This window comes from Amia ocellicauda, chromosome 5 (assembly GCF_036373705.1).
Source record: "Amia ocellicauda isolate fAmiCal2 chromosome 5, fAmiCal2.hap1, whole genome shotgun sequence".
Taxonomy (NCBI): domain Eukaryota; kingdom Metazoa; phylum Chordata; class Actinopteri; order Amiiformes; family Amiidae; genus Amia; species Amia ocellicauda.
Genome location: NC_089854.1, coordinates 12344802 through 12372725, shown reverse-complemented (window position 1 = coordinate 12372725; position 27924 = coordinate 12344802). Strand labels below are relative to the sequence as shown.

Below are 27924 nucleotides of genomic sequence, written 5' to 3'. Positions count from 1 at the left end.
CAGCGGTTGCTAAGGCTGCGTCCTGGCGGATCGGGGGTCGGTTGCTATGGAGCCGGAGCGACTCCAATTCCCCGGATGTTGCGATTTGCTCAACATGGCGACCAGATAGTGAGGCTGGATTTGTACGGAACCGAATATAAATCAATAATACCCCAGAGAGAGCGCACCGAGCTCGGAGGGGATTTCTACAGGGGTCGGGGAGCGGGAGACACGGGAGGAGGACGCAGGTAAGAGGTGAGAGAAACTTTTGGAGAGCCGGTTGGCTGGCATGTGTGTCTCTCTTGCAGTGCAATTGTTGTAAACTTGGGAGGTTATCTGGGGTGTCCGCAGGCTGTGCGGTCTGTGGAAACCTGTGGATTCAGTCTCCTTTCCCGATTGAAGTGTTTCACGACACGTTGGGGGCTTTACTGTAGTTTTCTTCTGATCGGGGGGGGGGTTAGCGTCATCTGAACCGTTGACCCACTTCAAAAGAGTCTCCTGCGCAAAATACGTGCATCAGTGAACTTTTCTCTTTCGTGGTGATGAACAAATGGAGCAGAGAACACAAGGTGAGTTTTGGAGGTTCGGCACAGTTGGGTCTGATTTCTCCAGAAGTATTGGGAAAGGCTGCGACAATTTACTGACTGGACAAAACAGGACGACGGAGGGAGAGTACAGTGGCATAGGCAATGTAGCTTTTATGTTCTTTTTAGTTAGTGTTGTGAACTGGCTACCCTTTCGTCCTGTTTTATGGAGAAGTTTCCTGGCGAGAGTGCTTTACGTTTTATGACAATAACACTCCGATGAAAGTGCCAAAATGTTGTTTTAAAAATTATATATATTTATTAAAATGTGTTTTGGTATATACATTTTTGTTTTGCTTTAAATAATCCCTAGATTGGCAAAGTATTGATGTCCTGACTTTATTTTTCAGACTTCTGTGCTTTGAAGTAGTAGTGTAGTCCTTAAAGATCATTATTAACCTTGAGTAATTAAAATTAACTGTTACTATTAATAATATAGTTCAGACTTCATTCCAACGGTGGTAACATCCCTATACAGAATTACACAAAGAGTTGCAGGTGTCTGGAACAATCTGATCATTCAACAGTAAACATGTATGGGATGTCAGTGTTGATTAGCTACCAGTAATCACACATGCAAAAAGTCTCATGTGTGTATGTGTATCCTCAATTCTGATTCCACAGTTAAAATTTACACAAGGTGTGACTCACTACCACTTGTCCCTTTATCTCTTGTCGCCCACTTGTTATTTCATTATTATTTTTTTAAAGGTTTTATCTCTTTATCCTGAAGCCCTAGGCCTGCAAAATATGTGTACAATCTCTGACAGCTCTAGGGTTAAATTGACATTTGATCAAGGCATACAGTACTAGATGTGCTTGACTCCCCACTCTATGTGTCACCCTGAGCCAGTTATTCAAGTCCTTTCACCTCCTTCATTTGAGGTGGATAAATGTAGTCCCTATTATTGCTAATTTGTTTCTGTACCAGTATTAGTAGATTAGTTGTTCACTTAATCGTCTCTAGATAAAAGCCCTGGGTAAGTGATTATTATTATTGTTATTATTTTACAGCCCTATAAAAGCTGCTGTAATACTTGGTTTTCATTTTTTTTAGGCTTATATTTAGATTTGATCTCTGTATTTTTAGACCAATGTTGATAGATTTTTTTTATAACTGAATTTATCTTGAATTACATGCATTTTAAAACTTAATCAATGAATAGAAGTCCTTACCAGATGGCAGGAAATCTACACTGATAGTCAAAAAGCAGTACAGTGGATTTCAAGCAGTCTGTTCCATTTAGTTGTTTCTGATTATTTTCTGGCAGGGTTGTTGTTGAAAACTGCTGTGTGAAGTTTTCAGTTTCAGTCTTCTCCATGTTAGGGCCTGTCCTGGTGCCAGGGCTCTGGTGCTGTGCGGAGCGTGGGGACGGTTGGCGGTCCATTAGCAGCTCTGGACGGCTTTGACAGATTTGTCACTGCAAAATTCAGTGGGATTTGCTTTTGCCTTTTGTTGAGATAAAGAGGTGTAGTGTAGGTTTTTCTTTGCCAGCGCTGACTCACATCTTTCCCTTCTGGAGTCTGATTTCTGACAGTCTATGTATTTCTGTAGCTGTGGTGGTGGTGGTGTTGGTGGTGGTGTTTTTTAATAGAATCTGATTTGAGTCGTGATGGTGCATGGGAGGGGTGCTGCTTGGGTTCAGTTCTAGATTTGGAATTGGAACTGGAGTCCACATTGGTTCCATGCTGAGAGTTACAGGCCAGGAACTGGAATGGACTGTCTGAGATGGAGTCGGAAATGACATTGAACAAAAGGCGTTGACCTAGTGACCTGTGTCCTCAAAAGACTCCCAGTTTTGGAATGGCTATTCTCTTCATTGTTGACATGCACACAGCTGGGTAGTGCATCCACAGAGCAGGATGTAGGGAGCTGTATGACCCAGATGCATCTTAAAACGTCTTCAGTTCAGACTCCCTTAGGAGTTCCTGGAGTTGAAGTTCACAGGTCACAGTCAACCCCGTCTGGAAGTCTTTCCTTTGATTCACTCCCCTTCCATTCCATATGGCTTTATTGGCATGGCGGGTACTTAAGTTGCCAAAGCACATACATGGCATGAAGAGAAAGTGTATATATATAGACATATGTATATATAAAATAAATAAAATTGTCTCTGCAGCTCTTGGTCTCCTTCACTGCATCTGAGCCATGCCCTTATTAAAAATGGCAACAACATCACAAGAACAACAATGCCAGTGACATTGTGGTTCTGCACAGGATTTGTTCAGGAGGGAATTTCTCTCCTAGGGCTGGGTGGTGCAGGCGGTGACCTTGTTCTGTCTCCCCATGCTGGTGGCAGCAGGCAGGCGTGTGGAGGGCGGTAGTTGCAGAGGAGGTGTGGCAGAGGGCCAGGGAGTGGTGATGGAGCGCTGGGTTTCAACTCAGCTGGAGGTGGAACGCAGGCATGCACAATCTCATGCCTCCAAGTTAATTTCATTTGAAATTTTATTTGAATTCTCCTTATTGAATTGGGCCAGAGGTTTCTTGGCTGGGAGAGATGAGCACTGGACCCACGCACACTATCACATACACACACACACACAAACTTGCACACTCCTATTTCCCCACTCCCCCCTTCTGCACTCTTTCTCACCGATCCACACTCTTCCTCTGTCCCCCTCTCCCCCCTTAAGTCCATTTTCCTCTCTCTGTCCCTGTATTCAACCTCAGTGTAATTCATTATCCCCTTTACCCGTAGTGAACACATGATGACCGCACCGTACCTTCTTCATTTCACCACTCACTTCTCTTCTGTCCCTACACTCCCAACTCTCTCTCTCCTCTTCCCCTTTCTCTCTCACCTCCACTCTCTCTCTGTCTCTCTCCTGCTGATAGGTGACTGAGTGAATGTATCAGCAGGGTGGGGGGGCACGGGGGGCACGGTATGTCGGGGGAGAGCTCAGTGCTGGGTACTCGCTGCATTCCTCGCATGCCTGAGTCCCCACTCTGTCCCACGTTTGCTCTCTCCCCCCCCCCTTCTCGCCTCCATCACACTGCAGCAGGGTTAGGGAAAGTATGGGTGGGGGATTATTGTCAGTTACTGTACCCTCTCCCCCTTTCTTTCTCCAGCTCTGTCTCTCCCCAAGCCTTGTTTCGACAGACAGGCAGGCCTGTTTCTAATTTGTACAGCTACTGCAGTGTGTGCATGTTGTGGCTCACCAGCACACATTAAAATACTTGCAACTCAGCTCAGCCCCATGAAAATATCCTGCTGTGTTTGGATTTTCTGCTGTTACTCCTTTACATGTTTTTTTCCCCTTCTGTCTCTCCTTCAGCCTCTCCCGGTCTCTCTCTCTCCTGCAGAAAGATGTATGTAACCCCCTTCTTGTTGCTCAAATGTAGAATTAGCATTTATTTAAACAGAGAGCATTGTCCCTGTGGAATAATATCAGGGTGTTGCTGGTCTTCATCCACACATGTAATAGTCTTGCTATTTTGGAAGCCTGCGCTGTCTGTTTTAAACTTAGGGGAGGAGTGGCATCTGAGAGAAAATGTACAGTGGAGTGGTGCAGTGGTGCAGAGTGGTGCAATATGGTGTTGTATAGTGTGGTGTAGAATAGTGCAGTCTTTAGTCATTGCATTGTTGTGCCTATCGTGTGCAGTGTTGTGCACAGGTTTTTTGTTTTGTTTGCAATGTGGTGCAGTGTGTTCTTGTCGTGTCGTGTGTTCTTGTGCTTCTGGTGTTGTTGCCTGGCTCAGTGTGTGTCTGGGGGCAGGGAAGAGCTAGTTTCCCAGGTTGGGGCGGTGAATCAAACGCTGTCATTGCTACTGTAATAGCGCAGTGTCACCTGGCTGGGACTTGCAGGGTTTTGCAAGTGCAGGTGACTTGTCTGTCTGCCTTAGTCTCCGTTTCATAATGCTAAAAGTCTTCAGACTCACAGTCTCTCAGCCTAGCAGTCTTTCAATGTTTGTCTCTGTCTCTGTCTGGGGTTTTTCTACACCATGAAACCGCACTTTTCCTCCCTGAGGTTTTCTGCACTACTGTAGGAGGATATCACAGCTGAGGGGGCTTGGTTCCCTCATGGGATGAGGCAGCGCTTCTGTAGTGTTGTATGGTGGTGTGTTCTGTATGTGGTGGTGTGTTTGTTGCGTGTATCATGTTCTGCGTGTGGTTTGTGTTCTGTTGTGTTCTGCTGTGCGGTGCTGTTTTCTGTTGTGTGTTGTTGCAGCGGCGGTGACACTAACCTCCCCCAGATATTCTGTTTGTGGATGGATGAGCGAATGCCTGTAATTAAATGGGGCTCCAAAGGCTCTTGTTTTGCGGATAGTCTTATTTTAGTGGTAAACCATCAAAGTTGTTTTGCATCGTCACCTCCATTGTACAGGCTGAGCTGAGAGGGAAGGGGAAACATTTTGATACATTTTTTCAGCAATTTTAGCACTTCATGACTCCGTTTAGAGATAACTGCCTAGCTAACTACTAAAATAAACACTACCTGATTGTGCTAGAATGTAGAAAGTTGCTGCTTAGCAGCTAAGTGATCGTGCTTGGGACAGCGAGGACGTGTTAGCTAGTGGAGGAGACGTCACAGGCATGCGCCTGTGCTGTAGTCCCGTTCTTCTGAAAGTTACAGTTTTGTTTTCCTTGCTGTCGGTAAGTTTGTGCTTCAAGACCTATAATGGCCAAATGTATTGGAATAGGGTAACTTCCACAACATGAATGTTGAATGTAGACCTTATTTGAGTTATGTTTCTGAATCTCTATGGGGAAAAATGAATGGGATTTTTGCGTTAATGCAAGTTAATTTGCATACGCTAGTACCTACACAGTGACGACACCACTTCGGCTCTCTATTGTCTTTGGTGAGAGTCTGTGCCCAAGGACACATAGTATGACAGGCCCTGACACAATTAGCGCCATATTCATCTGCGGACTGCCGCGCATCCATTTGAATGTAACAAAATTTACAATAACAAACAACATAAAAATGAGAAAAACATGTATTTGTTCAAGTCTGGACAAGTAAAACACCCACAAGTCAAGTCAAGTGACAAGTCAGTGATTGCCAAGTCTAAGTCAAGACTAAGTAATTTCAGCTTTTTTCAAGTCAAGTCCCAAGTCTCATAAATTCTGACTCAAATTAACTAGAGTCCCAGGTCACTTGACTCAAGTCTACACCTCTGTTACTAATGCCCCAAATTCCTTGAAAATGTATATGTAAGGAAATGGGTTAATAAATAAACCAAAAGTCAGACAACCGCCAGCGCAAAACAGGATGCACCGGTACATACACACAGGGATTTGTTCCTACAATTTTGTGTTATTGCTGTACTTCATTCTTTTTTAATAAAGAGCCCAGGTAGCCTGAGGGCTGGACTGTGCGCTGCAGCTGCAGTGAACAAAAGCTCAAGAAAGGGAACGCCAACCAGTAGGGCAGATTTCTGCACTACATCTTGCTGGTTTAAACCGAGGAAAGCGAGAACATTAAATTAATGCAGTAAGATAAAATGATCGAAGAGAGCTTCTACAATGAAGTGTTGCGTAGTGTGTTCATATGAGAGCACCTGAGGCAGCTGTTCCATGGATTCTTGTCTCGGGTGTCTCTCTGTGGCCCTGTTGCTCAAAACCACTCAAGTGTTCTCTGTAAGTGTTCCTTCGCTTTGAGGGCATTTTATTCAACACATTTGAAGTCAATACATTACACTACTGTACAATACAGTACAGTAGAGATTTATACAGTACAATACAATGTAATACAGTATATTTATCTGCACTACAATATTGTACACCACAAATACAGTACAGGAGAGCTCTACAGTGCAGTGCATTACAAGGGAATAACTGATGCTTAATGCTGAAGTTATCCAATGATTAAAGTTGTTGTGTGCAGCTGATCCTTTGGACCCTGGAGTCTGGAGCTCCCAATTACTTAATTGAGCTCTTAATTTAACTAACAATTAGCCTTACTGGACCTCAATTGGCGTTCTCTTAATCAGCTGGAGATTTAAAGTAAAATATATATGTATGTATATATGTGTGTGTGTGTGTGTATATATATATATATATATATATATAATAAAAAATCTAAAATCATACACCGATCAGCCATAACATTATGACCACTGACAGGTGAAGTGAATAACACTGATAATCTCGTCAGTGAGTGGGATATATTAGGCAGCAAGTGAACAATTTGTCCTCAAAGTGGATATGTTAGAAGCAGGAAAAATGGGCAAGCATAAGGATCTGAGTGACTTTGACAAGGGCCAAATTGTGATGGCTAGACGACTGGGTCAGAGCATCTCCAAAACTGCAGCTCTTGTGGGGTGTTCCCGGTCTGCAGTGGTCAGTACTTATCAAAAGTGGTCCAAGGAAGGAAAAGTGGTGAACTGGTGACAGGGTCATGGGCGGCCAAGGCTCACTGATGCACGTGAGGAGCGAAGGCTGGCCACGTGGTCTGATCCAACTGACAAGCTACTGTAGCTCAAATAGCTGAAAAAGTTCATGTTGGTTCTGATAGAAAGGTGTCAGAACACACAGTGCATCGCAGTTTGTTGCATATGGGGCTGCGTAGCCGCAGACCAGTCAGGGTGCCCATGCTGACCCCTGTCCACTGCCGAAAGCGCCTACAATGGGCACGTGAGCATCAGAACTGGACCACGGAGCAATGGAAGAAGGTGGCCTGGTCTGATGAATCACGAATTCAAGGTGTTGAATTGTCCTCCAAATTTCCCAGATCTCAATCCAATCGATCATCTGTGGGATGTGCTGGACAAACAAGTCCGATCCATGGTGGCCCCACCTCGCAACTTACAGGACTTAAAGGATCTGCTGCTAACGTCTTGGTGCCAGATACCACAGCACACCTTCAGAGGTCTAGTGGAGTCCACGCCTCGACGGGTCAGGGCTGTTTTGGCGGCAAAAGCGGGACCTACACAATATTAGGCAGGTGGTCATAATGTTATGGCTGATCGGTGTACATGTTCAGGGGTTTGGAAAACATTGCCATCTGGGAATAGAGACATAAAAAGTAGAAAAAAAAGAGGACTGGGAAGAGCTGTCCTGTGTGCAGAGAAACGAACCAGAACAAACCAGATCCCGGCAACGGCCGAGCACGAGCAGAGAGAATTAAGGAGGAGCTGCATTCCCACAGTGTGTCTAACAGCAGAGATCTCATTTAAAACAGTCAGATCAGAGTGGGAGTGGAAGTCAGCTGGGGAGTTTCTGTACACTGGGGACTGTAATCTCCCACACTGGCTGCTCGGCTGCTTCCCAAAGCAGAGCTGCACCCCGGTCCCCAGGAGACTGAGGCTCCCAGCGCAGGAACTTGTTTTTCCAGTTGGCGTCCAAGGTGAAGGAACAGGTCTGTGAAGAAATTCCTGGTTTTTCAGTGGAGCTTGCAGGCAGGACTGTAGGCAAAGTTAGTTTAGCATCAATATGAAATAACAACAATAGTTTTACTAAATTGTGGGGAGTTTAAGTACCCCACCCGCCCCACACACACACTTCCTTCTTGAATTATTAGTCCATTAAACAAACGCTTCCTGCCAACACCTAATGGAATCACTGCTCGACTCGGAAAATGCATGCATGGGTTATTGGATTTTAAGACCAGTTAGGAAGTGCCAGTGTATGACTGCCCTACAGTGAACATGTCTTCAGCTGCCTGATCCAGGGCTGTGGTGTGGATGAACACCTGGACTGGGAAGGGGGGTCAGCATAGGTGTGTGAAGTGTGTCTGGGTGTTAACAGACAGATGATGAATGATAAAATCCAGTTATATTAACTTACCTTAGTCTTTTATTAGTGTAACAAATTATTATTATTATTATATTATATAATATAACATTAAGCTGAAATCCTACAGTCTAAACTCACAGTAACACTGGAATTTTTCCCAACCTGTCCAAAGAGGCCTTGGCCATGATTCTTCTCCATCTCCTTATTAATTGTATTGTCATTTGATATTGCGGGTAATCAGCAGCAGGTCTTTGAGGTGCTGATTTCCTTTGGGCTCCCAGGGCTTTGTGTGGTTTAGGGGAATATACAGTATAGTATAACAAGGATCTGATGACTAGAGCAGAAACTGGGGCAATGGGTGCAGGTGAGGACTGTGAGTAAAGAATAAGCTTCCTTATTCTCTAAGGTGTGTGGGGCTGACTGACTTACTCTGATGTCTTATACACCTACTGACCAACTGATACCCTGACTAAAGAACTGACTGTCTCCCTGGGTATAGGGTGTCTCCAAATTAAATTCTTCATAATTACACCTTGATACACTGACTGCTATTTATTTTATGAAAAATTGCAGGGTGTAGTAGAGTAGGTTAGCATACATAATAAATACAGCAATGCAATACATTAAAGCAACTCATTGCAGTAAGAGATGCCGCACAACGACTGTAGCACAGTGTGTGAAGGGTTACAGCATGTTTGAGTAGTGATTGAGTGTGTAATAATTACAAGTTTAACGAAACCCCCAGATAGCATTTTGAAGCAGAACAGTTTATAGGCTGAAAGAAAAGCTGAGATATTTTCTTTTTCCTCAATGTTATACTGTTGTGCATTGAGAGGGAGATGGGGGAGCAGCAAAAGCTTGCATAATGGAGCTGACGGTCCCAGATTGAGGTGTATGTGTGTGTATTTTAGCGAGTATTTGGTTTTATCAGAGAGTGCAGTGCTGGGATTTTGGAATTCCGGCAGACAGAATTTTACTGCGAAGGTTCCAAGCTGACCTTTACATTCCATCTGACTTCAATGGGCAGCCGCTGCTGGAACACTGGGCTATGATTGGATAAAGAGAGTGGCTGCTTTGTTTGAACACTGCCGCCTGATTGGTCCAAAGTGTGTGTGTGTGTGTGTGTGTGTGTGTGTGTGTGTGTGTGTGTGTGTGTGTGTGTGTGTGTGTGTACAAATTAATTACTCTTAATCTCTGTGTCTGGTGTTGTGATTGGGTGAGGAACTAGAATGTCCATTGTTCCTAAATTCTGTGTTTGTTTTTAAAGCCTTTTGTTAAAGTGAAACAGTTAATTTCACTACACCTTGACCTGAATCACATGTTCCAGTTAATCCTGAAAAATAAATACACTAGAATCAATGCTGTGTAATCTCCGTTATGTAATTTTAAATTCTAATTAAAATGACCGGTTGGTGTGGTCCTTGTGTTTTGTGTTCTCCCCTGAGGAATTTGTGCCAGGGCTGTGCTCATTAATTAGTGAGGCGCTGCAGTATGTCACAAGCTGTCTTTACTCAGGGGGTGTGGTCCTCTGAGCCCATAGCGGGTCACAGGTCACTCGACATTGTGAATCATGAAGTGCCCTCAACACACACATGCACAAAGACACACACTGACTTACATGCTCACACATTGGCATGCATGCACACACAATCACATGTGCACACTGACTCACACACACCTCACATGACAGCTTTGTCACATTACTGCAAGTTGTTTTTGTTTTTTGGAATGGTCAAACGGAAATATTTCTATATTTTCATTACTCGCAATACTGGAGTGTGTGTTCATGTATAAGAAGACATGCCGATTTAATCTGTTCAAGATGATCAAGTCCTAACATATTTCGGTTCTGGGAAACAATGCACGTTACCCCACCTCTTCGCTCACAACCTGGTGTTGTTGCCGCGGGGGGAAGCGTACTCCAATGCGGTGTAGTGCGAGTGTGAAGTGGTTGCGTGTTTGGTGCATTGTTTATTATGGATTTGGCACTTTGGTGCTTTAAATGTGGATCCTAGAAATTCGAGCGGAGCGGGCGTGGCTTCCGCTGCACTCCCACCTCCCGTCCGCCCGTCCGGCCTCCGACACACACACACCGCACCTCTCTCGCCCGCTTCCCCGGTGACGTCACGATACTGGGCCTTATTGGTGAAACTAGGAATGCGAGCGAGGATAGGGCGCTTTTCCCAGTCTCCATAGCGAGAGAGCCGGGGCACACTTTTCATCGCGAAAGTTAGTCCCCATCACCTGCCTCTTACTCCTCCTCTTCTACAAGACCAAAAGAAAAAACTTTGATCATCTATTTTTAGTGTTGAAGTATGTTGTGCGTTAACACGTGTATGCACTCTGCTTGTTTTTCTGCAATAATAAAATAATCAATGGAGACTTTAATAGATTCTACCCTTTTTTTTTTTTTTAAGTATTTTTGGGGGATTCATTTCTGATTCCCGAGACGCACTAGGTTCCGGGAATGCTCTTGGATCAATCTATTCTTGAATAAATCTGGGAATTCAAAACAGAGGTGAGTAGAGTACTGTCAGTGAAAGCGCTTCCTGCTTCCTTGTACGGAGCCGTAGATCGCCGGACAGTGACGGCGAAGGATTCTGGAATATAAACAGTGTTCTGTGACTTGTGTCGGTTCCGCCCATGTTCTTCTGTAATCTCACTGTAAGGCTTATTGAAATACATGCAGCTCTTTCCTAGCAACGTTACACACTCTTGGGTTTCACATCTAAATCTGTGTTCGTTTACTAAGTTCTTATTTGGATAGTGTTACTAATGATTTGTCTCGCTTTCAAAACCGCATTTTCATTACTTATGTAATGTGAACTGTAAAAAGTAACTTCGTTAATAAGTTAGTAAAGTGTACACTGTTTTATAAAAAAAATCTTTAGGTTTAACGAATATACAGTACAAGGCAATGCAACTGCAGCACACAAGTTGCAAGATTGTAATACAAATACGTATGGTGTGTCTGTGTGGACATACAGTACAATAAGGGTTGAGGTTTGGGTGTTGTTTGGACTTAAAATGGTGTAGGTAACTAATTTATTTAATACAGTGGAGTATAGAGTGAAGTCTCTCAATTTGGCATGTAGTATCACAGTTCAGAATAGATTGTCCATGTCATGTAGGTGTTAGGATAATTAATAGTTTCACTGCCGTTTACTGAAGATTTGGATGTTTAAGAGGAATTTCCAACAAAAAACATTAAGAATTACTGTGCTGTCTTTATTTGACATGATTAAGGCAAGAATGCTCTTATGGTTACACGTAGGTAGTTTTTACTGTCATGTCATGAGTAATTTAAGGGGGGATGCACCAAAATGACGTTTATTGATGCAATTGGGATTATATTTTGGTCTTGGTTATTGTTAGAGTCCCCAGTAAACTTGGGCTTCAGGATAGTGTTGCATTTGTCTTGAGTGAACTGATTTGGGTGTAGATTTCTATTGGCCTCACTTCAAAGATCACTGTTGGCTAGGGTTGGGGTTCAGGATGTTTTTGGTACTTCAAATGAGGCAGGTCATGTATTGATATTGTACAGTGCTGTATAGTCTCAAGTCCTTGTTTCACTCTGCAGTGCAGCTTCACAGTTAAGATGTTTAATATTATTGTGGTTTTAGGCTAATCATGTATTCATCCCTGCATTCCAGTAAAAAAATAAAATAATATATATAGGACATGATTGTCGAAGAAGCACATTGTCAGTTTTGCTGCTCAGATTTTTAACCACTGAATTCTAGTCTTGTGATGTGTCTGAAATATCCCCTCTACAGTATGTGATTCCTAAACATCTGGCCTTTCTTGTATTTTTTTTTCTTTTTTGTTTCTTCTGTTCTCCCTTCCCCCTTTCTTCTTCTCCCTCTTTCGTTGTGCTCCTGCAGCCGATGTTTTTAACTGTGGTTTTTTGAAGAGTTGTAATTTGGTCGCAGCCAACGCAGTTGGCGCCTAGGCGCCTAACAGTGACATGTACAGTACAGAGCACAGCATAGCATTATACAGCCAGATACAGTACAGTATGTAGAAGAAGAGCTGGGCACTACAGTGTAGATTTCAGAGACAGCCTCAACATGTCTGATCTGTGCTATGGTGTACATCACCATTAGATTGCTCAGGTTCTTTACTCACGCGGTTTGCATTGCACCCAAGATAGTTAAGCCAAGCGTGTGAGCCGACAGCACTATGAAAACCACAATCTCGTAGCCCCAAGCTTTGTCGAGCAGACTCTTCCTTGAGGATGAAAGCATCATCTCCCTGCTGCTTTCTGTTTCCAGGGTCAGGGGTCATGGCAAGGTGTGGTTGTGGGGTGCTGAACTCTCTATCAGGGTCTGGCTGGGGTGTTCCAAGCATCACCCACCTATCCATCCAGCTCTCAGTAATTTAACTAAGTAACGTCTTGTCCAGTGTGGTTGCATTGGCAGTGTAGCCCACTCTGGGGTTGTTACAATGTGCCCAGTTATATAGAGCAGGGATCCCATGCCTGGTCCTAGAGGACCCCCTACCCTACTGTTTTTTGTTCCAACCAAGCCCTCCATTACTTAACTGAACCAATAATTAGTTTACATTTGACTTCTTAAATTGTGTAACTGATAAAAAGTTGGCTCCTTAATAAGAAGTTCCTTTAAAATTTTTTTGAAAAGCAAATTATTAGATAAATTAAGGTATCAATTAAGTAATTCAGAGCTCGGTTGGAACAAAAACCAGCAGGGTAGGGGATACTCCAGGACCAGGGTTGAGAACACCTGATAGAGTACAGTTAAGGTGCAGTCTTATTAGTATTATTCATGTAGCCTTGTGTAGCTAGGTTCTGATCAGCTTTATTCATGCTGGACTGAGACTTGGTAAAAGGGCTGAAAACATTTTGTGACTGAGCATTTTTTATTGTTCGCGAAAGTTCGTGCAAACGTCCGTGGGAATGTGTAGGAGCGTGCGAAGTGCGTGTGTGCGTGCTGTTCATGAATGTTTGACCGTGTACGCGTGCGTATGCGTTAGTGAAACTGCGTGAGTGCATTAGTGTGCTTGAGGTCTTCTCACAGGGACAGTCGTCTTCTCTCCATAATGCTGTTTTGTTTACGTTGCACTTTACAGTCCAGAAGGCATTAAGTGTGGGTGTGTGTGTACTAAAGTGGTAAACCTCACACAGGGTTCTTTGGTGTGGGTGCCCAGCTGGAAGTCACTCGGCAGACAGAGCAGGACCCAGACCTACACACGTTGGCCACGTTCACCAGCCGTTTAACCGCCACGTCAAGCTTACAGCTAAGAAAAACACCCTGGCAGTCCTGTGGAAGACCAACCCTTCACAGCCATGTTCACAGAAACCACTCCATTAAGACAAGCAGCAGGTGTCCCAGGTGCTTGTGAGCGACAGAGTGTACTGTATAGTTTTGAGAACTGCCCCATCATCCTCTGCAACCGCACTGGACCTTGTTTGTCTAAAAGCTCAGTATCTCTTTGTGTCTGTGGAGAGCCCAGGAAACTGAACGCAACGTGCCCCTGCCAAAAAGGCCAGCTGACTCTTCTCTCCTCTTCCCCATCAATGCAGTCATCACAGCGACGTCTTTCTTGCTGTTCATCGGTGCATAATAGTATGCTAATGCCAAGGTCCACAAAACAAGGAAACATCCGATTCCCTGAGGTCGATTAATCCTGTGTATGAGAGCGAGTGTCTGTGTGAGCTTCTTTGAGTGTGTTAGTAGTTGGGGTGGAAAAAAAAAAGTTTATCGCCCCAATTTCAAACCTTGTGGTGTAAATACCACCCCTGAGCATATGTGGCATGCTCCTTTTCAAGCTTGGTGTTTGATTCCTCTATGTCAGGGGGGACGAGAAAGTAAAACTTGCAGGTCAGCAGAAAAGCCATATGGTTAATTACACACAGCTGGTGGTGCTGCCAGTGAGAGGGGCTGTCTCTGCACACCTGTGTCTCTCACTCTCTCCTGTTTCAGCTGTGGGGAGTTGGGGAAGGGGTGTGTGTTCTGACAGGTCAGTTTTAATCCTTTTGCTGCCTGGGGCTGAGAGAGAAAATTGGACCTGTACTGAGTGATTAGTGGCTAATATTGCTCTGTCACACTGCTTTGTACACCTGCACACACCTGTACACACCTGTACACAAACAGGTGTCTCCCCCTGCCTGCCTGCACTTCTGCACAGATCAGTACACATCACATTATCTGTTTACTTGAAGTGCCAGTACAAATGGTACACACTCCTCAGTGCCAAACACGTTCAATGCGTCCTCATCTGTGTGAAATTATGGGCTGAGGTCAAATGAAACTCTGCTGAACAGCTGGCAAAGTTTCTGTTGAGACTGAAAACTGAACCTCTTGCTGTACTGCCTCTTTCACATCAGCTGTGTGTGTATCGGTGCTGAGCTCTTGGTTTTGATAAGAAGCAACTGAAATTGTTAGACTAATTAGAAAACAAATGCCCTGTGTAATATATACTTAGAACCCTGGATACAGAAGTACCAGTTGTTTCACCTATTATCTTGAGTCATGCATCACTGTTGTTGTTTGTGTTTTGATGCCTGCAAGACCATTAAGTCTGTGGTTTCCATCCCTGGTCCTGGGGGTACTTAACTGAAACCTTAAATTAACTAATGACTTGCTTAATTTGACTTTATAATGAATTGTTTCACTCACTAACAAGTTTGACAGTTCAGGTGCCTTATTAAAAGAAACGAAAAGAAAAAACCTGAGCCAAATTATTACTTCAGAGCAGCATTCAATTAAGTGATTGAGAGCTTAGCTGGAGCACCACCAAGGAGGACAATGGGGCCCCAGCACCGGGGTTGAAAAGCACTGCTCTGATGGAAAAGACCAGCAGCTACTTTCCTCTGGGCTTTATTTTCAGCCCTGTTCTTATCACTAACCGGGGTGGCTGTTTTGCAGGATTCTGTCTTATCGTCCTGAGTTTTTTTCTCAGTGACTCATGCAGCTGTTTGGTTTTTGCCCCGCTGTGGCCAGACTGTTTAAATACGCCACCATTAGATTACACTGACCGTGCAGGCCTTGTGTGTTTCTCTTGCCTCCTTTGTCAACTTTGAGGATTACAGACCAGTATACAAAGCAGAGCACTGTACAGGGGGCATGGGGGGTTTGTGGTTGTACTACAGAGACAGGCCAGGGCAGTGTGACTGGGAGCTGGCGTACTCCAGCCCGGTATGTATTCAAACTGGGTTCCTGAAACAAACCAACCAATTACAAAGAGTCTAGCGTTCATTTGTTTGCAGTCGATTTGTTTGACGTTCTACAACTTGATCTTGGTAGTTTATGATAGTGTATCTCTCTCGCTTCCCTTCCCTCCCCCAGTATAGTTCAACTCCCTGCATTGGAAATTCACTTTTGTTTCCTCTTGCTTTATTTATACTTTTTGACTATAATGAAAGCTTTAATTCATCACTGTTCCTGTTCTGGTGGCGATTGTCTGGACAGGACTTCACACCTAAGGCCAATGTCCCTGGCCATGACCACCACCTTCCTCTGGTGCAGCCCAGTTATGATCTGGGAGTGGGATTGAGTGTCACCCCAGACTGCTTTGCCTTTACAGTTGTGTTTTTAGATACAGATGAGTTAGACTAAAGCTCTATATCTTTTTATTAAATGTACAGGAGGCAAAAAGGGAATTTAACTTTAATTCCCGCAATCCTTCAACAAAACCACTTGTCACACCGGTCTGAAACACAACCCTCTCCGCTCCAAACACTTCTCTGGTCCCTCTCCACTCACTCTTAGCAGCAGAGGCTCCTTATGAAGGGTGTGGTGGCAAGCTGGGGGGAGAATTTACTGATTGTTAAACCATACACGAGATGGCATGATGCTGCATTCTCACGCTGGCCAATCAGTCCATGAATCCTCCCGGATAAGAGTCTTAGAGTATGTGGCAGGGGAGCCCACACACAAAATTGGCAGGATTTACTGAACGACCAGTGGGCAACATGGGACCGCTTGTTCAGTCTTACAAATATAATAATATCCAAAACACCACTCCTCTGTAAAAGCAGACAAGGCGGCGGGTCTGACCACCCCACGCTGCCCAAGAAATGCATGCAACCTCCCTCTCACACCCCCTCTGCCCCTGCACTGAGCAGACTGCGCTGCCTGGGGGACTGTACAGGAGCGACAGCGGGAGAAAAAAAGTGGAACTGGGAGGGGGGGAGTAGATTATGGAATCAGGGTGTTTTTGTTTGTGGTAAATACAGACATAATTCCTGTATACTTTCCCTGGATTATCATGGATTTAAGAAGTGCAAATTGTTCTTGGAGCTCAACATGAAGGATTAGAGTTGAAGAGGTGGGGGGGGAGCATAGCAGTTGTGTGTATTTAGGGAAGTAGGGGGTTGGTGTTATTTATTTCCTTAGGAGCTCATTCTCAAAGTTGGAGGACCCATATTCAAAGTTGCACAGGATGTTGGATCCGTGCCAGGTTGTAGCCTTGGCCCAACACGGGTCTCCTGGGTCCTCTGTGTTTGATGCCCAGACTTCAAACTTTTTGCATAGAAAAAGCTTGAGGTTTTGTATAGAAAGCTGTGTGGAGAATATAAAAATAAATAACCTAATAGAGAAATACAGACCTGTCTGCTTTCATGCTGCGCCTGTTAGATGTGGAGGTGGGGTCCGGGCAGGTACGGCATGAAAACGTCTCTGGGCAGCTGCTCCGTGTGGGCTGTGGTTTGAGTTCCCTTTGGTTTCAATCCTACCTCCAGCCTGCTTTGAAAACTGGCAGCGAAATCACTTAAGTGATGTCCTGAAGAGGATCCCACGGCTGGCAGAACAGCTCCTATTGCCACAGCTGCTCTGTGGTTGATTTGATTATTTTATTATTGAATTGACTCATTATTTAAATTTCCTTCAGGCCCTTTCTGTTTTTTCTTTATTTTACTTTTACTTTTTCTATTTCTTAAATTTTTCTTTCTTCCATTGTACATTAGGAGTCTGATCTGCTGATTTGCAGAATGTGGACGTTTTAAAATATTTACTTTGACTGCATTATCATTATTATTTATGATGATTTACTTTTTATTTCTTATCAGACACACTTACCTTTGATGACTTACAGTCGTCACAAGCAATACACATTTTCACGGAACATTACGTTGAGTGCAAAATAAATACATCAGCCCTCTTTACAGAGAACAGTGTTACAATATACAGTGCAATAGTGTGCTCTGACCAGAGGAAACATGCCATGTTCAGCGTGGCGTATTTTTCCACCAAATACAAGAAGCAGTACCTCCTATTTAATAGCCTGGGTTAGTAGCTTATATTAGTTGATGCACAGCAGCGCTGTGTAGGTGGTAAACTTCAGGACATCTCCAGCTGCACCATCCTACAGGAGTCTGTCTCCCCATCCCAGGTTTTTTTTATTCCTAGTAAATTATCCCTATCCTTCCTTCTGTCCTGCCCTCCCTCGTTTCTGACTGGGCCAGGTGCTGTGGGTTAACTGGGATTTTTCCACTTCCCTTGAGGGGGGTTAAGGGTTTGTATTATTTTCATCACAGTGCTTGTGTCTCCGCACCACCCAGGCCTCAGTAAGAGAAGAGGTCAAGGGTCAAGGGGCTCCAGCCATCTCTGCTGGAGCCACGAGGCATGGCCGTACTCCTGTGTGTTTAGATTTTTTGTATGTTTGTTTGGTAGTTGTCTCTTTCTGCAATCCTACCTCAGGGCAGGAAGTCTTAAACAACTATCCATTCATACAATTGTTTTTTTGTTTTTATTTCCTTCACTGGAGCATGCTGTGGTACACGCAAACATGCATACTTACCTCCTCATTCGCACGCTCTCACGTTCTCGCAGGACGCTGTGTTTTCATTTCCCAGGGCACCTGTGGTTTCAGTGTAAACGATGGTCGCCAGGTTGTTGTGATTGACCCCACCATCAGCAGATCAATAGATGTGATGGATGCCATGAGCTCGGCCATTCTCCCGCTGTCATCGCTCACCATCTCTGGTGCTGTTGTCCTGTGCAGTGCTGCTGTATTGCAGCACATCAGTTAATTCATTAATTAAATTTGCATAATTGCTGGAACTACCCCTGAACAGAATCCTGCGCTGTATTTTGTACTTGATCGGAGTTAACTGGCTTGACTATCATTGATCTTTGCATTTTTATTTTTATTTTTTTATTTTTTTTAAACATGTCCTGTGAAATGTTTATAGTTATGACTACTGTAATTGCCCCTAGGTAAGAGTGTCTGCTCAGAAATAAATACAATAATGGTAATAATTTTGTTACACAGCTCTGCTCTAGTGTAACTCGGTTTACACTTCATGGTCTTGGTTCTCTCTCTTTCTCTCTTCCTCCCTCTCCCTCTGTCTCTTCAACTACACTCCTAAGGCCTTGAATGACCTTGCTGATGAAGTGAGACAGTCAAGTCAGTCAGCTCCTTCCTGCAGCTGTCTATTCTTAACCCATCTGATTAAAACAAACTTTTAATTAGTACAACAGAACTCTTTTCACAGTTTTCATTTTTGGTGTAATTTTTGCTCCATTTAATGCCTCTTTCTCTGTCTCTGTCTCTGGGCGTGCTCTTAATTCTACCTTACATGCCCCAGTGGTGGTCGACTTGGTCAACTTTATTTCCAGATTTTTGGGGTGGGGTGGTGTAATTGATTGGTAATTTACTGTTACAAAGACTGTAATTATTGAACTGCCTAACCTTGTCTTACCCTCCCTCCCCTCCCACAGCTCTGATGTCCAGACGGGACGGTGGCGCCATGTTCAGTAAAAAGAAAAAGCGGATCCAGATCTCTGCGCCTTCCAACTTTGAGCACCGCGTGCACACGGACTTTGACGAACGCGAGCAGAAGTTCGTGGGTTTGCCGCGGCAATGGCAGAGCCTGATCGAGGAGTCTGCCAAGCGGCCGAAGCCCTTCATCGATGCCTCAGTCATCACCACTGTCGAGCCACGCAAGGTCAGTGGCCGGGAGGGTGTGGTTAATGGTGTTGGGCTACAGAAAGTCCTGCAAAGTGATCAACTGGTGGGCAGGGCGGGGCTTGGGGAATGTCCTAGGTTATTGTGATGGTATGTGTGGCTCTAACCCAGGGCAGGGACTGTCTGTGCTTACGACACAGACTGGAGGATTTAATCTGCTCTCTGACACAGCCGCTCCAGGACAGATCAATGCAGCCGGCCACACAATCGATACTCCTGCCCCAGATATTAGAGATGACATATAAACAGTCCCCAACTGCCCAGGCTGACTCCCACTCTGATCTGACTGTAAATGAGATCACTGCTGTTAGACACGCTGTGGGAATGCAACTCCTCCTTATTTCTCGCTGTTAAATGAAGGCAGCAAGAGTTTGAATTATCATAAACCTGCTCTTAATCTGTCAGTCTTGTTTGTCGCACACCCAAAACTCGTCTCTCTGGCAGGCGCTGGTTGATGTCACTGCGGCGCTGGTGTTAGGCACTTTCATAACTTTTCTGTGTTATGCTATGCTGCCCAACCCCTCACCATTTCCTTTCCTCTCCTCAGAGGATTCTACAGTCAGGGCTGTTCAGTGATTATTCATTGGTACATTTATTGCAGCAGGTGGGAGAGAATAAAGATAGCACTGAGGGAGAGAGATGGGAACTCCACTGCCTGCAGTTCAACTCAAGAGCACCATGGTTCTCGTTCAATTATGGCTCATATATTTTAATATTAGCTCAGATTGTATGTACATTTGAATAAAGTGTTTCACCCACAAGGTCAGTCTGAGAATGTTGTGTGTGTTTGAGCAGCTCCACCTGCTGTACTGTCGCATAACTGCACTCAGACCTCCCTGCAGTGGTGTGTCTCCCCATTCCCCCATACTCATATCAGCCCTGAGCCAGCTAGTGTTTGACTGCTGTGGTTTCTATGGTCCTGAGTAGGGCTAGACATATCACTAGTAGTTGTATGTGGCCCAGAGGCAGTATATATAAATTATATGTGCAGAAGTGAATTAAAGTTCAGTTTTATAACCCTGTCTCCCACTCTTTTTCTTCCCTATCCCCCCTCCCTCCCTCCCTCCCTCCCTCCGGTCTCTTCTCTCTTCTCCTCCCTCTCCACCTCCAGATGATTGTACGGGGCAATAAGATGGCGGTGGACGGCTCTCTCACCTGGCTGCTGGATGAGTTTGAGACTATGTCGGTCACCCGCTCCAACTCACTGCGCCACGGCAGCCCCCCCACACAGCCCCGTCGGGACTCAGCCTCCTCAGGGGGCGGGCAGGAGAACGGCGAAGCCCGGCACAGACCCCACCCAGACAGGTACAAGACTCCTGGGGAAAGAATGAGAATAAAACTTATTTTTTGTATTCCTTCTGTCAAACATTGTTTCTCACCTTGCTCTCCTCCTCCTCCTACAGAGACTGGCACAGGCAGGATTCTAGTGGAAGTGGTGGGGGGGACGCAGGTCGCGAGCGGCAGGGTCACCTGCCCCACCGTTCTCACCGTGAGGAGGGAGGGAGACCACAGCAGCTGCCCCGGGGGCAGGAGCCTGTGCGACACAGAGAGAGACCAGGCCCCCCCCCACCGCCCCCACACAGGGACCGAGACCGAGACAGAGCCAGAGACCGCAGCCAGCAAGACCAGGTGGATTTTCCAACAGTATTTTTATTATTATGGTGATGATGACAAGAAGACATTTCTGCTCTTTATATCTGTGGTGTTATGTGGGTGCTTTTGGTTCAAAACGGATATGGGGATTAGAGTGAGACAGACAGGTGACAGTTTTTTTGCAACAGCTGGGGACGTATTTTTCATATATTTCGCGGTCCCTCCCAGGTTGTAAAGAGGGAAGGGGCCGGGGAGCCGAAGAGGCCCAAGTCCAGCTACACCGGCCGGGACCCCAGCCCCCAGTCGCCCAGGGAGAAACGCCCACTCTCCGGGCCCAATATCCAGACGCCCAGCCTGCCTCTCAGCGATGGGGTGCTCAGGACCACCCAGCAGACCAGCCGGCCTTTCAACACCTACCCCCGCACCGAGAGCGACGGAGGAGGGCGGGGGACCAGCGGACAGGTACTGGAGCGAGATGGAGAGAAAGATGGGTGTTTTCCATGGGTACCTTGCAGATAATCCTGTTGAAATCTGTGCCTCTTGTGACCAAATAAACAGATTTCCCCTCCCTCTCCCCATGTTTGCAGGACCTGAAGCCCAGCCATCCCCCCCACAACGGCCCTTCCAGAGGGGAGGGCAGCAGTGTAGTCGGAGGAGGGGGGCATGGGAAAAAATCTCCGGGGCAACCACGGGGGGGCGACCCAGCCAGCCAGCCACCCCCCCGACACCACTCCTCTCACCCGGGTCTGGGTCCAGAACCACAGCCACAGCAGAAGAAACCCAACCCCCCTCCTCGTCACCCCAACCAGCTAGGCCAACAACCGCCACCCCCCCCTCAACAACAACCGCAGCAGCAGCCGCCCCCACCGGCCACCGCCCGATCCCCGCAAAGGGAGCCGCAGCGCGTGTCCCACGAGCAGTTTCGAACCGCCCTCCAGATGGTGGTTGACCCCGGGGACCCCCGTGCCTACCTAGACAACTACATCAAGATTGGCGAGGGCTCCACCGGCATCGTGTGCATTGCCACGGTGCGCAGCAGTGGCAAGCTGGTTGCCGTCAAGAAGATGGACCTGCGCAAACAGCAGCGCCGAGAATTGCTCTTCAACGAGGTCAGGGGCTGTGGGGGTGGGCGGATGCATCCACTGAATGACTGATACAATGGTACACCGACTGACTGACTGACTCCTTGACTTTACTGACTGATACACCGATACACCAACTGACTTGACTGACTGAGTAATACACCAATACACCGACTGACTGATACACTGACTCTCTGACTTGACTGACTGATACACTGATACACTGGCCGACTGACTGACTGACATTCTTTCTCTCTCTTCCTCTCAGGTGGTGATCATGAGAGACTATCACCATGACAATGTGGTGGAGATGTACAACAGTTACCTGGTGGGGGACGAGCTGTGGGTCGTAATGGAGTTCCTGGAGGGTGGGGCTTTGACTGACATCGTCACTCACACTAGGTAAATGTGCACACTCACCCACACACACACAGACCTGCTCACAAGCAAACGCACTCAAACACAGACATTTAATACAATAATGCACACTTCGAGAAATGAAAACTATAATGTGTATATACATATAATTTTATTTTATTCAAATATTTTGTGACACGCCACATAAATATATTTAGATTTAAATGGGTTTTTGCCCTAAGATATTGGAAACAGGTGACTTAACTCCACTGATGGCCACAAGGGGTTGGGGGGGCGGGCTGTACATTTGTATGGCTTCTTCTCTTGAAGTTTTTAGAACAGACAGAAAAATTACTTGCCAGATTCAGTCGTGTGAGATTTCACAAATGCCTGCTTTTTCTTCTCCCTCTCCCCCACCTCTATCCCCTCTCCTCTCTGCAGGATGAATGAGGAGCAGATCGCCGCGGTGTGTGTGTCTGTGCTGAAAGCGCTGTCCGTCCTGCACACTCAGGGTGTCATCCACAGGGATATCAAGAGTGACTCCATCCTGCTCACCCACGACGGACGGGTACGAGGGAGAGGGGGTGGGGGGAGAGAGTGAGGAGTGTTGGAGGGGAGTGGAAATGGGAGAGGTGGTGTTCATGGTTGTTTTTATTAGTAATAATAATAGGATTATATTTATTATGCTGTTGCTGGGACATAAAAATGTGATGCTAAATTCTCGGATGATGGCTGAAGTGTGTCCTGTGTTTCTGCCCTAATTATGACTCAAACTCTCTCTTGCTGCAGGTGAAGCTGTCGGATTTCGGGTTCTGCGCCCAGGTGTCCAAGGAGGTGCAGCGCAGGAAGTCTCTGGTGGGAACACCATACTGGATGGCACCAGAGCTCATCTCCAGATTGCCCTACGGCCCAGAGGTTAATACACCCTCTCTACCCCACGGCTATTCTGTCCATCCCTACTCCCCCCTGCCTTCTCTCCCTTCTGCCCACTGACTGGCTAACATGCTGACTGATCACACTCGCTGTCTAACCTCTCCTCCACTCCCTCTTTCAGGTGGATATCTGGTCTCTGGGGGTGATGGTGATCGAGATGGTGGACGGGGAGCCCCCTTACTTCAACGAGCCCCCACTCAAGGCCATGAAGATGATCCGGGACAACCTGCCCCCCAAACTCAAGAACCTGCACAAGGTGAGTCTGCCCCCCAGACATGAGGATGCAAACCCCCGACACACAGAAAGACACAGACAAACAGACACTCGCAGACATAGAGACACTGTCAGGTAGGGTTTTTATTTGTTGGAATGTTATTAATTTTATTTTTACGAATCACACACACACACACACACACACACATTTTCCAGTATTCCTTATTTGAGGACATTTATCAGTTGGATAATTTCAGTCTTCTACAAAAAATCAAAATTCTTGGTGACCAGTTTCTTGCCTTTCCCGTGTCCGAAACCCGTGCTGTGCATCTCCACCACTCTCTGGAGTTCTTCAGTGCCCTGGCAAGTCTCCCCCGCAGCAGCTGTGCTAGGATGTGGGCTGGCACTCACTCCCCTGCAGGCCTGTGTTTACGCCAGACGTGGTGAGGTGGGGTCTGCTTAGAAAACCACCAGGCCTGTTGCTGTCGTTTGGTCCGTTGGTGGTTATTTGTAACCGGCCCCAGCCCGTTGCCCTGCCCTTTTTAAAAACAGCCTTTGAGCTGCCGAACTGTCCTGTCTGCCACACCCTTCCTGTATGTGTCTGCTGCGGTGCCTCAGCCTTCACTCGACAGGGTCCCCACCCCTGAAGATCTGAGTGGGATTGGTGTGGATGTGGGTGGGTTTGTACTTGCATACAATCTGCACCTATACCTCCCGTTTAAAGTTATTTATCTTTCCGCCTGTTGTATGACACATGCATTTGTATTTGTGTTTGCGTGGGTTAATGTGTGTCTTGTCTTGTGTTCGCCTGTCCACAGGTCTCCCCTCTCCTCAAAGGCTTCTTAGACAGGATGTTGGTGCGAGACCCCACCCAGAGAGCCACGGCCAATGAGCTGCTGAAGCACCCCTTCCTGACCAAGGCAGGCCCACCCTCCTGCATTGTGCCACTCATGAGACAAAATCGCATGAGATGAGTGACATCACCCTGCGCCAACCACCCCACCCCCCTTACACACACACAGGACAGCAAACCCACTCACAAGGCCCAAACCAGGAATTCTTTCAAGACTCTCAGACTGTGGGTATAGACACTCAAAACACAAACACTGAGCGGCCCACTGACCAACTGATCCACACCGATCTTCTAAAAACACACACATACACACATGGCGGCCAGGGACCACCCACACCCTTTGAACTGAGAGTGTGATCTGCAAAAGGTGGAGGCAGAACTCTTTCTGGTTGGAATATGTATTTTTAAAACAAAGAAACACAATCTTTAAAGTCTGCCTTTTTTCCGGACATTGAAGGCGTAACTGGAAGAGAGCAGGAGGTTTACACATCTCCCTGAAGAACCTCCTCTATTTTTTGGCTTTTCCCCCCCATCTGAACTTGCTTCCCTTTTTTTAGTTTTCCTCTTTATTTTATTAGATTTTTTTTTTTATCTTCTCTCTTTCTGGCGTTTTGTTTGCCTTTTAAAACTCTGCGACAGACTGGCAGTAAAACAAGGACAGCTCTGGCTTCTGCTGTGGAAACACCACACCTGGTGAACTCGGAGGAAGGAGGAAGGAGGGACGGAGAGGCAGGGGACAGGAGAGGACAGGTGAGGGGAGGGCCCAGCAGCCGGCACACTACACCCCCCCCCACCCCACTCTTCAACTTCTGACAACTACAACGACAAAAAATACAAACACTTAACACTACATACAAAACAGTCACACTACACTTCGCACAAAAGGGACTGTTTCTATCCTGCCTACCTGCCTGCCTTTCCCCTGAAGATGGATTTTTTTTGTGTGAACACGTTTTTTTTGTTTGGTTGTTTTGTTGTGTTTTTTTTAAATCAGATGTTCGCAAATTTCCCATTGCTTAAAAAGTAACCTACAAGCCTAATGTCATTCCTAATGGGAGGAGAATCCACAGGACACACACAATCGTCCCTCTCGCCCTCTGCTGCTCCGTAGCCAAGGAAACTGAATGCATTTTAAAACGTCTGAAAGAGTTGTGGCAAGCATAGCAGAATTACCTTATTGTGACACTACTGTTCACCTAGCTGGGGACACAACCACCTCTATCTGAGTTAGGAAAAGAACGTAAATACTACTGAAGAAGGACCACAATCTGGGTTTATATAATGTTTTTTTTTTTTCTTAATAAAAAAAATCGCAGATCTGTGTTATGAACACTACGCAAACGATCAACACTGGAATTGTTTTTTTATAAATATTTGAAAATATATATATCTTTGTGTGAGTGTATGAGTGATGTGTTCTAGGAAGAGAAACAGTGTAAAGAGGAACAGGCTGCACATTATATTTTCAGTGTCAGACGGGGAGTTTATGGTGACCACTCAGAAGTCATTAAGTCCCTCACATGTGATTAGTATTATTAGAACTGTTTTTATTTGTTCTGGCTTTAAAAAAAATATATAGATGGAAATTCCCATCGATTTTAATTACAATGAGTTTAAATTGTTTTGCTTCATTGTCATCGTGTGCTAAGAGATTCTCTGGCTGTACTGTCTGACTCTTCTGTGTCTGTGTCTGTGGGGGGCAGGGGCTGTAGACAGGATTTTGGGAGCGCCGGGGTTATAGGGGACTAAATTCATCTACATCCAAGTTGACAGTCATTGTGTTAGAAGAAGCAGAATGAGCCACAACACAGAACTGACACAGAACCACAGCCGTGGCTGGAGAGAAGTGTCACTGTGTGACATACACACACACACACACACAGAGGCACAAACATTAACAAAAAAAAAGCTTTTTACAGAAACCCACTCGCACACACATACACATACACACACACGGCTACAGAGTGCAAGATGGGCAAAGACAATTGAAAAAAATCCTACTTGTGTACACACATTGGGGCACAGACGTATGCGAAGACAAGATTGCACTCTCACACGCTCACAGGCATGTGAACACGCACAAACACGCAAAGACACAGGCACGGGCACATGCTCACAAAATCCCAGGGGAGCACTGACACTGAAAGAAAGAGGCACCCCAGCAGGAAAGAGCTAATCCAACCAAAGACAGACACTACTATGAGTGCATGCGTGTGTGTGTGCATATCTATGCATGTACTCCACAAACAAAAGCACTCACACAAAAATAAAAAAAAACCTAAGTAATTCCTATAGCTCTCCTGTAGAAGTCCTCTGAGGGATCTGTTCCTAGGACAGCAGACAAGATATCTGCAGGACTCCATGACTGTTTATTGGGGGCACAATTCTGCAGTATTATTTTTTGCACATTTTCACAACACCTGCACACAACAAAAAAATATAGTATTTGTTTGTTTACTCATATTAAAGGCAGATTTCCTGTTCTGCCTGTTCTACTCAATTTCTCCCATCCACCCCCCGCCTACTGACAACAGAACACTAACCGAAAAAAAACGGAGTGCCTTTTCCTTCTGTGTCCCAGTTACACACAACGCCTACGTTACTGAATAACTTGAGTACAGCGGGCCTATTTCCTAAAGCTGCTTGAAGATTTGCTCCTGAGTCAGACTGGCAGGTTTTAATCCAGTTGCTCATTAATTAAGGTCATTTATGGGGGCTTTTACCAGCCTGGGGAAATTGGCCCAGAGTGTAGCACTATTTCCCTTCAGTAATGTTTTGTACTGTGTTGTATTGGCATCAATGTGGTAAAGGTGGCTTTCAGGCAACACCTTCAGACCCAAAGGTACACTTCAGGGTAAAACTGAGAGGTGATGTAAACTGAGGTGTGTTGCACAGCTGGCGAGTCTGGGATTCTCCAGCTCTGGAATCCTCAGTCGCTAATGTAGCCATTAAAACGGAAAGACAATCGAAACTGCCTGCTAGAATCCCATTGTTACATTTTCATTGATTTTTTTTTTTTTTTTTTTTTTTTTTGAATGGTTGGTTTATTAGTTTTTTTGTAGTTTTTTTCTGTTTTGTTTTTTAAGAAACTTTTAAACTGTGCCAGCTTTTATGAAATACTACAATTCCTTTTGATTTTTTAATAAATAAAATAATGAATGAATATCCACTAGGTCACGTGGTCTCTGGTATTGGTATTGTCAGATTCTGGGACATTCTGTGGTGGTGTTTTTATGTTTGTTTTTGTCATGAAAGAAGCAGGTCAGTTTTCATTAAGAGAATTTATGCCCCCTAAAATTGAGCTATTATTTTAATGTGGTTGGCTACATCTTGAGCGAGGCTTTCTGGTTATATATAAATGGCAGGTGTCCGTATCTTCACACTGCACCCTGAGAGAAGCTCACATGGTTTCAGGCAATGCAGTTAGACTGGGTGCACCCAGGTTTTGACTCAAAGTGACCTCAAATTTGCTGCTGCTTTATTGTTCAGAGGAAGATTTCTCAGTTCCTTATTTCTTAAGTTTTTTTTTGGCAGCACTTCAGAAAGTGGTTTGGTGTAAAGTTGCAGTTACTTCCTTCTCCATTCCAGGAGTCTTCATTATTAACCAGTTCCTTCAACTGTATCTCCCCCCCCCCCCCCATGTAGTTTCTGATATTTTTTTTCTTTCTCAGTTTAGTTTGTCAGTGTGCTGCAAATTGCATGTCAAGTATAAACTGGCA

At 45.4% G+C, this 27924-nt stretch overlaps 1 protein-coding gene across 4 annotated transcripts; it reads left to right on the top strand.

Moving 5' to 3' along the window:
* The first annotated feature begins 57 nt into the window (after positions 1-57).
* Positions 58-27377, top strand: pak4 (p21 protein (Cdc42/Rac)-activated kinase 4). Of its 4 annotated transcripts, none has more exons than XM_066703851.1 (11): positions 58-227; positions 18928-19154; positions 20286-20479; positions 20578-20803; positions 20996-21229; positions 21355-21876; positions 22118-22251; positions 22648-22774; positions 22996-23121; positions 23261-23395; positions 24171-27377. In XM_066703851.1, exons 2-11 carry the CDS (start codon positions 18933-18935, stop codon positions 24324-24326), a joined length of 2076 nt encoding a protein of 691 aa, XP_066559948.1. In that variant the 5' UTR covers positions 58-227; positions 18928-18932; the 3' UTR covers positions 24327-27377. The 4 variants fall into 4 exon arrangements, with proteins under 4 accessions (XP_066559948.1, XP_066559945.1, XP_066559949.1 ...); XM_066703848.1 differs by having other exon boundaries at positions 58-234; XM_066703852.1 differs by lacking the exon at positions 58-227 and adding an exon at positions 7761-7868.
* The last annotated feature ends 547 nt before the right edge of the window (positions 27378-27924 follow it).

Coding starts and splice junctions, on each gene's coding strand:
- pak4 (XM_066703851.1), top strand. CDS start 18,933: ATGTCCAGACGGGACGGTGGCGCCATGTTCAGTAAAAAGAAAAAGCGG. Junction 21,877..22,117: donor GAGAATTGCTCTTCAACGAG/GTCAGGGGCTGT, acceptor TCTTCCTCTCAG/GTGGTGATCATGAGAGACTA. Junction 22,775..22,995: donor TGCTCACCCACGACGGACGG/GTACGAGGGAGA, acceptor CTCTTGCTGCAG/GTGAAGCTGTCGGATTTCGG.